Source organism: Paralichthys olivaceus, chromosome 14, assembly GCF_024713975.1.
Source record: "Paralichthys olivaceus isolate ysfri-2021 chromosome 14, ASM2471397v2, whole genome shotgun sequence".
NCBI classification, from domain to species: domain Eukaryota; kingdom Metazoa; phylum Chordata; class Actinopteri; order Pleuronectiformes; family Paralichthyidae; genus Paralichthys; species Paralichthys olivaceus.
In genome coordinates, this window is record NC_091106.1 from 20893508 (window position 1) to 20905541 (window position 12034).

Sequence of the window (12034 nt, forward strand, 5' to 3'; positions counted from 1 at the left end):
GCAGGCGGTGGCGGAGGGGCGGAGACAAGGAGAGAGAGAGGAGGAGGAGGGGGGGAGGGGAGGTGCAGCAGTACTGTACATCCGGGTACTGCAGCTACTCTTTATTTATTTATAGGTGCTTGCACGTTCGACCGGGCTGTGCTTGTGCGCCACCTGTCGGAGTTAGGGCGTTACTGCACCCAGTGTGTTTGTGTGTGTGTGTCTATAGTTATCAGGGCCAATTTTCAATACTATCTTCGTGAGGACATTTCGTCTGGTCCTCACAACTTCATTGAGATTGAGACTTGGTGTGAGGGATTTAGTTGGTGATGGTGGAGGTGAGGGACTAGGGAATGCATTATGTCAACGGGTGTCCACACAACTATAGACAAGAGACGTGCATGTGCGTGCAATATTCATTTTGTCTGTGCAACACAGTGGTTCATGTGCAATCCACTAACTGAGCATATTCTCACACTGTTCATACTTTTTCTTGTTTTTAAACTATATATACTAGTTTTTATTCTGGTCATATTTTTCAAGATTTAGATTTTTAGATGAATAAAGAAGAGTATTGGAGTCCTGCGGGTAAACCAGTCAGATCAGTGATTACAGTTCAAGTGGTATAAGTACACATCAGCCACATTTTTTTTTCTTCCAATTTTTATGAATCGAATTATAAACAAAACAAACTTCCACAAAAGGTCAGAATGTAAATTTTATAAACAACTATTTTTGCACAATTTCATTTATTGCTCCGGGTTCTTGCATAGGTTTTTCACAACATTTCACTAAAATATGTATTTTTTAACAAAATACACACAAGATTATTATCTATGAAAACATTTCAAGTGGTTCACTGCACAAAAATACTATTTTCTTTTTTAAAATATTAATGTTTACCATATATATTTTCTTGCAGATATGTCGATATTTCAATTTAACAAACACAAATATTCATGGCTAGGTCCTTTGGAAGAGGTAGAGAAAACAAACATATTGTACAAAGGAGCACAACTTCACCCGAGTACAAAAATCCAACTTCCAATACTGCATTATACTGCACACAAAATAAAACACACACACACACAGACACACAGAGAGTGTCATTCCAAAACACTAAAAGAATTTGAAAATTGAGAATTCGAGGTGACCAAGGCACAATTGGGCAATTTTTTTCTTTGTTGTTGTTATGAAGTGGGCAACTGTGTTATCTTGTCACTCTCTAAATAAAGATCAAAGTTCAATCGCAACATCTACAATCATTTAATTAGGGACTTAAAATTGTTTTAAAGTTGGCAGCAACAACACAAAACAACACCATGTTGATTTTAAGTGGTACCTCCATTACGGAAGAAATGTCATGTTTTAACGAGAACTTTAAATTTTAACATGATACTGATCCACAGTATTACGCCCCCATAGTAGCTGATAGAGACTCACTGTAATGAATAATGTTCAATAACACTCATCTTTAGTCATAGTAGCTATTTGTTTTAAAGTTCGATGGTCATGTTGCTCTGCTCTGCTGCTTCCTCTGAAAACTCACCCCACATTTTAACATCAGGAGCCGCAGATGTCATGGGGTTTCCGTTCAACGACTCATGGGACGGACAGTAGATTTGGATGATGCTAAATGTTAACATGTATTATTTTAAAACTTAAAACCAGCAGTAGTTGTAAGAACAGTAAGAACTGACCTGGCATGAATTTCTGGAAATGTCACATAATCATTTTGGAACTAAACTCTTCACACATATCTTTAAAGTACAAAAATACAAATAAACACATCTGTACAAGCACCAGTTGTTAAATACACACACACACACACACACACACACACACACACACACATACAACATAACACGTACACTGGAGATCAACCAGATACCACAACTGATCTGTTCATGAAAAAAACACATTTATCTCAAAATATAATTTAATCAATTAGTCTTTCAATATATAAAATAACTTTAATGAACATTTTTGAGAAGTGCTGCATGTTAACCTCAATAAATCAACTGTAAAATCTCCATAAACAAGTGACGAAAGAATGAAAACGTGACATATGAACTGCCAGGGTCTGATTCAGCAGCAAATATTATGGGTTCGGAGAAAAAGATGCATTTATTTTTCCAAACTTCCAGTTAAGCTTTAGAGTCAGTTTTCGAACATTAACAGGTGAAATAAAACAAGTGGAGCAGGATGACAGCAGGAACGATAAAGCACAAATGCAAAAATCCCTTTGAGCAACAGAAAATGTCATTTCACAATTAGACATAACACACCTTGTTTCTGTTTTGTTTTTTGCAGCGCACACACACTGCTCCTCCGTCAGACAAACATCTCCTTGTTGACCCACATGAGCGTGCGCGTGTCGTTGGGTTTGCATTCGTACTCGATGCTGTTGAAGCTGTTTCCCCACTGGCAGTGGTCCCTCTTGTTGTAGTTGTAGTACTTCACCTGCCACACGGTCTCAAACATCCCCGCCTCCGTGAACTGAAGGAGAAACACACACTCAGATGGAGACGTGTGCAGAGACACACACACACACACACACACACACACACACACACACACACACACACACACAAACACACACACACACACACACACACATACAATCAAACACACAGTTCACAGCAGCTTGTAGATGGATTCGATGAAGTGATGATGAAACATACAGAGCGAGCAGATGGGATCACTCTCTCATACACACACACACGAAACTGATGTAGACATAAAGACTCACATTATAGCATCATGTGATCATGTGTAAAATCATATGGAGGTGAAATTAAGGGGAAGTGTAGTGACTGGACAGATGGACACACACACACACACACACACACACACACACACACACACGCACACACACACACACACACAGTATTACCCCAGAGGCCACAGACTGTGAACTGAACAGATGGGTAACATACACACAAACCAAATGAAAATGGAATGTCTCTCACATACCTCCACCAAGACCCAACATCAAGCATCAAAGTACACACACTCATAGATGTCAGTCCTCTAAGTGTGCATGATTTATTTCATCATCACACATTCCACAGGATAAAAAATTCAAATCTCACAAGGTTTTAGAAAGTGATAAATCATTCCTGTATCTGCTCCTTCTTCCTGATCCCAGAATCATAGCCCCGCCCCTCCACCTAGTTTCACTGAAACCAATGCTACTAGCTGACCAACAGCATGAAAACATAACCTCCCCGGCAGCGGTAATAACCCAACACCCGTAATTGCCTGGACACAGTGCACTTGAGAAAGACTGTAACCATGGAAACACCTGTAACTGTCAGGATACAGCTCAGAAAAACTGTCACCATGGAAACCCCTGTCACCGTCTGTAACTCTGTAGGAAAACTGTAACCACGGAAACCCCTGTCACCGTCTGTAACTCTGTAGGAAAACTGTAACCATGGAAACACCTGTAGCTATCAGGATGCACTGTAACCATAGGAACTCTTGCCGCTGGCAGGGCCATAACCATGGCAACATGAGTCTGTCTGGAGACACCAGCATGTGTGATAATGAGACAGTCGTGGAAGGTGTACCATCCTTCAGGACCCCATCATACCTGTATGTTGATTTGAACCGGTTGCCTCTCTCCACTCTTGGTGTGTGTCACCCCCTCGGTGTCGTACTGGCCGGTGTAGACCACCGACTGTGGGTCTTTGGACTGCTGCTCCAGAGGGAAGGTCACCCCGCCCACACTCATCGACCTGCACACAGGTGAACAACATAAAGACACATATACCACACATTGAAAATAAAAGATGTGGTTCATGATCCAATGATTCAACATGTCCTCTGCCTCACGGCCTGTGTGACCTACTTTGTGTGCAGCAGTGTTCACACAGGCACGACTCACACCCTGATGTTCAGGGTTCTATCACTGATCCATGTTTGGAGATGTACAACAACATCCATTACATAATCATGAACTGCAGGCAAATCTCAAGAGGGCGGAGACACAAAGCCCAAACACCAGACTCCTAATCTGTGGCGGATTTGACATTTGGCCAATTGGAGGTTTATGCTGCCTTCACGTGCTCCTAGTAAAATCCCACTTTCGAGAGGTAGACATGGGAATGGTGCGTGTTAAACTGGTCGAGTATAAAGGAGTTTAGCCCTAAAATAAGGAATTGAAAAATATTTTTCTTTTGTGATAATAATGTAAGAGACATTTGTGAGACGTGTTTGGTTTCTCTGCAGCCTCCAAATTTTAGGGTAAAGACTGGTAAAAGTCACATTTCCTACTATGCATGAATGCAACCTTAAAATGAGTTAACCTGTTAAGGTCACCTCTGTGCGTGCGAGGAATGAGCCTCATCCCTGGTGTGACCTCCAAGAAAGGCAATTACTTCTCTGTAATCACGCACAGCAAAAACACTGGAAACCAAAGTGTGTGTTCTGTGCGTAAATCAGACAAAGAAATCGTTGTAGCGTATATTTCACCTTCCAAAGAGATTCACAATATTTTATAGATACATGAGAAACCAGTAAACTGTACACTACAAACTGTAAACTACAAAACAACAATATTCTACCGCCAGAAAAATCTTCTTTATTTTGGGAGGCTCCTGTCGTTATCTCCCTTCTCATGTGGATCATCTCCATTACATTACATCTGCTGCTCATCAGTGACTTGATTGATTTGGTGGCTGAGCTGGAGGTTGTGGCTCCATAAAGACCTGGCTGTGACTGTCTGAGAGAATCACAGCAGGTTGTCTGTGTGAGGTCAGAATATTCCACTCCTCAGACAAAAACACAAACGCAGACAGAAACCTACGTGGCCTCGACAGCTCCCGGTTTAACGACCACCTCGATTTTGTACTTGGAGCCGGTCAGCAGCTTGATGGTCCGGGTCTGGCCGAAGCGGGTGCCGTCAGATTTGAAGTGCACCGCGGTGTTGTTGGGGAGCATCTTCAATGAAATCCCAATTTTGACGATCTGTGGGACGTCGGCCATGTTTCCATACAGATGGCAGATCTCAGGCGGGTGTTATCGGTGTCGATCGATGTTGATCAGCTCAAACAGACGGAGAAATTCCGTGTGGAGAATCCCATGGCAGAGCGCACAGCGCAGGGAATTGCGCCGCGCAACGACGCGCTGCGTAATCCCATCCAACCGTCAGCTCCAGGCCTAATCCCACACAAATGCTCTCTCTCTCTCTCTCTCTCTCTCTCTCGCTATCTTAACCCCCCCTTCTGTTGAATGTCTCTTGTTAAAGTGTCAGTTTAGTTCTTGGGGTTCAGTCTCGCTTTATTATTTATCCTGCCAATTAAGAATCTGTGGATTAGTTTAATTGAGACATTCCAAGTGCAGTGATGCTAATACCAGACCTGATGATTGGATAATTGATTAAGTTACAACAAATACAGGTCAAATTGAACCATGAGGCAAAAACCAAATAAAGCAAACATAACCTACAAATGAATTATGGAATGTGTATATGCAGCATTCGCTCAGTTCCTGTTAACACTGTCTTACTCTGCATGTGCATGGATGTTGAGTGGGGTTATGGATTTGTATTGTACATTTTGCTTTGATAATAAAGCACGTGTTCAATTGTTTGTAAAGTGCTTTCTGGGGATTTGTGAAGTTCTCCTTCGGGGGATAGAAGTGTAACTACAACGTTTGACCACTAGAGGACAGGCTCAGATCACAACAGAAGAAATCACCTTCAGGTTATTTCTTCTTCTTCTTCTAATTGTTTAACTTGATTGAGGTGAGAAGAAGAATTGAACAGAAAAATAAAACCACTGAGGTGGAAAGTGACTCTGCTCCTTTCTATGGTTTCACATGTAGGGTCACAGATATAACAACAATAATAATAATAATAATTCACTCTTTATCAGTCATGAAGCACTGCGACTGAGAGGGAATGACATGGACAGGAGGTTAAAAAGAAAAGAATCAGAAAGTCTTCATTGTCATCATAAGTGCTGCATGAATTTAAAAGTGTTCGTTTAAATGTTGGATTTAAACGAACACACATTCATTAAAGAGAGCACCTGATGGAATAAAGAATGTTACATAAAAGTATAATAAAGAGCCTACACATCCTAAATATAGCCATTACTGTGATTTTGAAATAAAAAGCCGTGATTGGAAAAGAAAGAAAGAAAGACAGAAAGGGGGGGGGGGGTCCGTGGTCACGTGTTTGATCAGTGACGCAGCTGTTCAAAACATCATCAGAGCGCGTGTTCGCTTTAGTTCCGGGCGCAGATAGTTTTTAAAACCGTGCGCACTTCACCACTCTCCCCGTCTCTGCTGCTCCTGAGGCCGCAGAGCTTCACTGGAGGGTCCGGGCCTCTGAGCATGCGTTCATATCTCAATAGTTTATGGATGAAGTTGCGTGTTTGGCACGTGGTCACAAGCCACTGAGCTGGAGGCTAATCACTGACTGTGTCTCCAGCTATGCGAGAAACTTCCATGTCCAACTCCCTCCTGAAATCTGGTTTCGCCCACAGAAGACAGGACTTTAGATTTGTGTATTAGCTGCAGCGTGTTGTCCTGGCTGTTGGCTGTAGCCTCATAAAACTGACCCAAACAATCACACTGGATATTTTTGCTCATTTTCTTCCCTGCGTAAAACCTGCGTCATCGGTGCACTGGTGTCTTTTGACGTGTCCCTGGTGAATATGTATTATTTAAATCCAAAGTCACATGCAGGAAAGGAGACCACCTACTAGTCCAGAGGTTTTGGAGCTGGTGGCGGCGGAGCTGCAATCCTTCAGTCCGGTGCGTAATAGGCACCGAGCAGCGCCGACTGGCTCTTTGACAGAAAGAAGCGAGAGAGTTTGTGAAGAAGTGTGGGAGGGTGTGAGAGCCCTCCCCCCGCCAAATGTCTGCATGGATCCACTCCTTCATAACCCAACTCCTCTCCAGCCCCGCGCACAGTGACCAAAGTGCCCAAACCCGACTGTGAATCAGCTGAAGCGGCCACCGGGTGAAAAGATGGGAGCCGATTAGATATTTAACTCTTCAGCCACTGCTTACTTTCATTCAGTGAACCGGGAAAAGCCGAATCAGTGAAACAACCTCTGGCGCAACAGCTGCTGGCTCCTACATGTGAATGTCCGCCGTTGTCCCAGCGCACTCCACGGCCGCGCTGGTGATGCTATGCCGAGAAGCCACACCGGCGAAGAGAGTGGTGGTGGTGGTAGTGGCGGCACCGGGCTCTGGCTGAAGAGCTCCACGGGACGCCGGGCGCAGGACTACGCACTGAAGGATGTGGAGTCGGGGCACAGGACGATGAACAACACGGTGCGGGTCGGCGACGGGCCCCTGTCTCCCGGTGCGGCAGGTGCGGTGGGAGCGGAGAGGAAGCAGGGCGCACGGCTCAGTTTGCTGGGGAAGCCGCTGACCTACAGCGCGCAGAGCGGCCGCAGGAACGCGCGGTACCGGCGGCTCCAGAACTACCTCTACAACGTGCTGGAGAGACCGAGGGAATGGGCGTTCATCTACCACGCGTTTGTGTGAGTGCCTACACTTTTATTCTCTTTACATTCAGCACATATAAACCACTTTACATCCATTTCTCCTCTTGGTTTGCATTTGAAGATCAGTTTCCCAGCTTCCATGTGAAACATTAACAGTAAAACATCTCAGGCAATGATTCAGCACAGCCTCAGGACGATATAACCTATCGACTGTTGTCCTCGTGATAATGACCAGCTCATTGGGCCATGGGATCAAATTGGTGCAAGTTGAATAGAGCTCTTGTTTCCAGAGACATTCACTTCCTCAGTTGCTCCTGTTGTCGAACATGTGCACCTCCTCCATCCATCCTCCACACAAACTCTCCAAATACACAAACACACACTGTCTGACTTCTCTCTTCCTCTTCTCTTCATTTTATCAAGCTGCTGGTTAAAGATGTTACTGAGCCCAGTTCATTCACCTTATGTCACAGAAAGTCAGCTCAGGATGTGATCACCTGTTGCTGCAGCCTCAGTGAGCACAAAACACACAGAGACTGAAACAGGTAGACTTTGGAAAAAATGAGCTACAGTTGTGTGTGTGTGTGTCTTTGCGATGATTATTGGTGTGAGAACATTTTGGCAGTTGTACGGTTAAGATCCGTTGACTGGGCAGTTGAACTGAAGAGGTAAAGCCCTTTCAATCCCATCACATCCCCGACTTTCAGGCTCCGTCTCTCAGGTTGGATCCAGATAGATTTTTCAAAGTTTGTGGTTTCTGTTGTTTTGGATTTTAGTCCAGTCTTTTATTCCTGTGTTTAAACGCGGCCGTAGTTCAGCTTTTAGAGGAGAGATTTCTGATGTGAAGCTTCATAATGTTGAGTCTGAGATCAGGATTCTAACCTCTATTCCAGGACAGAGTGGTTAGGCTCATGCATCTATAAGTGGTCAGGAATCTGTTCGGCTGTCAGCCTTTTAATTAATCAGCGTTCATATGCTGAGAGCTGTTGACAGACATCAGCCAAAATGTCTCCCTGGACCTGAAACACCCACATAAAGCACTGCTGTTTGTGGGTGAAAGCATTTGACTGTAAACATTGTACGGAGAATGGACGAGTCTTGGCCTGGATATCTGCTGTCCACACCGAGAGCAACAAAATATCAGACATTTCCCCCAAGAGGCTCATTTGTCTTCAGGCTATAACTTATGATCTCTGAGATTGGGGTCAGAGCAGAGCATTTAGTTGTGATGGTTAGGGGCCAGGGAATGTTTAACGCCGATGTGTATCCACACTAAGATAGACGTGTGTGTGTGTGTGTGTGTGTAAAGTGCACCTGTGCCTAAATTGCAAAACCTGTATGTACAGTATTGAGAAAGATGAATCATCCTATTAGGTTCAATCTCCTCTGGATCTTTGCGTAACACCAGAAGCTCCCACAGATCTTTGGCCTCTCAGGGAAGTTCTGTGAGCTGTCAGTGAGACATTAACTGCTGCTCCTCGCTTGCACCATCTTGAGTCTTTCATCACTGGTCTGGTGAGAGCGAGGCTCTGGGAAAAGTCCTGCAGGGAGAGAAGCTGCGTTTCTGAAATTCATAACAGCCCTCTTCTGACCACAGCTCGGTTTTTCTGGTGTGAAATTATTCCTGTGGCCCAAATTTTAGATTTTCCTTTTCGAAAAAGAAAAACACTTAGTCCAGCTTCCTCTGGCTTCATGCAGTTTCAATTAACCAATTAGAGGAGTATTGCTCACATGCATTCAGAAGGAGATATCCTGGGATCCTTTTGTCTGTCTAAACTAATAGGCTGTGTTGCGCTGTTGCCTGATGTTTGTCATCATGACAGACACACTCGCTGTTGTCATCTCCAACTGCAATCAAAAGGTGTATGTGGTACCATGGCTTGGTTTTCTGTGCCGCTCTGCTCTGCTCAGATGTGGTCGCAGTCGATGACATTGTTGATTATTCCCTCCGCAGGGGAAGTCGTGTTTTTACCGCTGTTCGTTTGTTTGACTGCATGAAAGCGTCAAACACCGAGACAGATTACAACGAAACTTGGTGGAATGATTCAGAATGAGTCAGGGAAGAATCCATTTGATTGTGGTGCAGATCTGCAGGAGGCCGACACTTTCTTTAACATTGACATTTCTTTTTACATTTTTAGCAGATTTTCAGAGGAAAAAGCTCGGACTCTGCATGTTTGGTGCCTTTGTCTTTATAATTACATTTATTTATGTGAGCATGAGGCAGATCATTACACAGGGAGCTGGTGGTTGGTGGAGGAGGCTCTACATTATCACATCTGTGGCATTTCCTGCAGGATGCACGCTTTCCTTTTTCTCACAAACTTTCTTTTCATCACTACATCTCTATCTATGCCTGTAAATGGTAAATAGTCTGTATTTATATAGAGCTCTTCTGGTCCTGATGACCCATCAAAGCACTTAACAGCACAGTTTATATTCACCCATTCACACACACACATTCATACAGTGCAGCTGCAGCACTTTCTCTATGAGAAGGGGCAGTTTAGGGTTCAGTGTCTTGCAGGGACACTACGGAATGGGGCAGACTAGGATCGAACCTTCCGTTTATAGAGGACGACCGCTCTAACCCCTGAGCCACAGCCATATATACAGTATACTGTACTTGCGACATATGTTGGCGCGATGAAACGTTCCAGCATCAGTCTCGTTGGAAGAGGAGCGCTGTGAGAAGGAGGAAGTGAAGCTGTCGGGGGGAGGAGCCGCGATGCCGGATGCTGACGTTTTATTTGCTCAGGCGGGACAGCTGAGGTCACGGGGGTTAAGTCGTTACATCTGCTCACGGCCGCAGCCTCCCACACTTTGATCATTTGCATCAGCTGCACATTTGAAAATGTATAAATGTGTCACTTAGGCAAAATGCTCAAGTGAGACATTTCAAAGAGATCAGGAGAATCAGTTCAAAGACGTCGGGTTGTACGTGTCAATCCAAGGATTAGAGATGTTTACTGTGCCAGTGTTGACGGTTTTTAATTTAGTCTTATTTAATTTGCCCGTCACATTTTCGTGTATATGACATCATAAAAACGAGCGATCACTTTGACTGGAGAATAAAAATAATTTTTTAGGTTTAAAGGTTAAAGGTCAAGGTCACTGTGACCTCACAAACTTGACTCTGGCTTTTACTTAAGAATAGACGTGAAACATTTTCAGACAAATGACTGGAAAAAATAAAGAATACAATTCTCGTACATCACGACAGAAAAGTAATTTTGTGATTGTTCTGGCACTTGCGTTCTTAGACTCTTGACATTTCTATGTGTGTTCATTTGTATGTGTAATCTGTGAAGATCTTCACATCTCAAATGTCATTTATACCAAAAGTAATCTGCTTAATCAGACAAAAAGGAGTATTTGGCTAAGGAACCATTCCAGTGTCTGAGTGTGTTGCTGTCATCATGTCCAAAGTAGTAAACATTAGCAACCGTGGACATTTTTTAGCCTGTAGAGGATAATTGACATAATTGAAAACAAACGGGGTCTGAGGCACTTTGCTCTGAGAGTTTAATTCATTTGGCAAAGCTTCCTATGAGATGAAATGTGTTTTAAAGTTTAAAAAGCTACTGTGGATGAGTCATATAAAGGTCCAAGGTCTTCAGACACACACAAAACACTGCAGCAGAGTGAGTGGCCTGCAGCTCATAATGAAGGCAAACTGATTCTGACTCACATCCAGAATGAGGGAAACCTGGGATCAGTAGAAACCGACACTTTTCCATTTGTTTTGATTGATGAGCATGATTTTACCCAAAAAATAAACGGATTTCCATGAATGAGACATGAGCCAAGTAAGAGGCAATGAAATTTGAGCGCAGATCAGAACGAAGGGGCAGATCCAGGAGTTTATATTCTGAGACTTTTGCGGATTTCCCGGGGAATGATTAATTGGTCTTGATTGAAAAAAGGCATATTCAGGCCACTGATATCTGAGTGTGCTTAATTTGGTGCGCGTGATGAAACTGGACTGCGGGGTTACTCCACCGAGCCATTCTTTCTGTGCCTGTGACCCCGGCTACCTTGAGCTTGTTATCTGCGAGCAGCTGCTCATAGCTTCTTTATGGTTATGATTTTTAGAGCTGTTTGGATTTAGTAGGTGGGCTTGATCCTCAGTGGGAACAGCTAAGACTTTACTAAGAATACTACACTGAGAAACATTATCTGTTGGTTGTTATCTGCTGGTTGTTTATTTGCCACAGTCATTTCTGGGCCCAGTGAGGTTACTGAGTTCTCATTCTTCGCTGAAGTCATAAACTTGTTGCTTTGAAACTTTTTGCAGACTTGTGTGAAATGTGTAAATGATCTTCATCCATTCATTAAACATTTTTCATGTAACGCTGCAGCAAAAGTTTGAAGTGTGTGTGTGTTGTGTGTGTGTGGATGTTTCAAATATGTATTTTACTCGTATCTGATGTGCAGTTGATGGCTGGTGATCGGCCGCAGTATGAATCAAGACACTGATAAGTATCTTGGTTTGCTTCTTGCCAAATATTGCACCCACACTGAAACACTGCAGGCATTAAGATTCAATCTCTTAATGAGATGGTGTGTGTTGGGTTAATCACATT

The 12034-nt window shown here is 43.5% G+C and overlaps 2 protein-coding genes across 10 annotated transcripts in view; one reads left to right on the forward strand and one right to left on the reverse strand.

Annotated features, from left to right (window-relative positions):
- Positions 1-684: 684 nt before the first annotated feature.
- Positions 685-5111, reverse strand: cnrip1b (cannabinoid receptor interacting protein 1b). The gene is made up of 3 exons (XM_020097023.2): positions 4793-5111; positions 3578-3722; positions 685-2478 (listed from the first exon to the last, which is right to left on the reverse strand). The coding sequence occupies exons 1-3, from the start codon at positions 4969-4971 to the stop codon at positions 2314-2316; spliced, it is 489 nt and encodes a 162-aa protein (XP_019952582.1). The 5' UTR covers positions 4972-5111; the 3' UTR covers positions 685-2313.
- A 1027-nt stretch (positions 5112-6138) lies between these two features.
- kcnq5a (potassium voltage-gated channel, KQT-like subfamily, member 5a) overlaps positions 6139-12034 on the forward strand; it is a 74127-nt gene continuing 68231 nt past the window's right edge. For all 9 annotated transcript variants that reach the window (XM_069538746.1, XM_069538754.1, XM_069538748.1 and 6 more), the window contains exon 1: positions 6139-7484. In XM_069538746.1, coding sequence (XP_069394847.1) covers positions 7129-7484 — 356 coding nt within the window. In that variant the 5' untranslated portion in view covers positions 6139-7128. The remainder of the gene's footprint in view (positions 7485-12034) is intronic.

What these genes read in the sequence shown, in the direction of transcription:
- cnrip1b (XM_020097023.2), bottom strand. Translation starts at nt 4,971, where the DNA reads ATGGCCGACGTCCCACAGATCGTCAAAATTGGGATTTCATTGAAGATG. An exon ending in CCGGGAGCTGTCGAGGCCAC is followed by an intron (nt 3,723 to 4,792) that starts GTAGGTTTCTGT and finishes ACCTGTGTGCAG; the next exon opens with GTCGATGAGTGTGGGCGGGG. An exon ending in CGGTTCAAATCAACATACAG is followed by an intron (nt 2,479 to 3,577) that starts GTATGATGGGGT and finishes TTTCTCCTTCAG; the next exon opens with TTCACGGAGGCGGGGATGTT.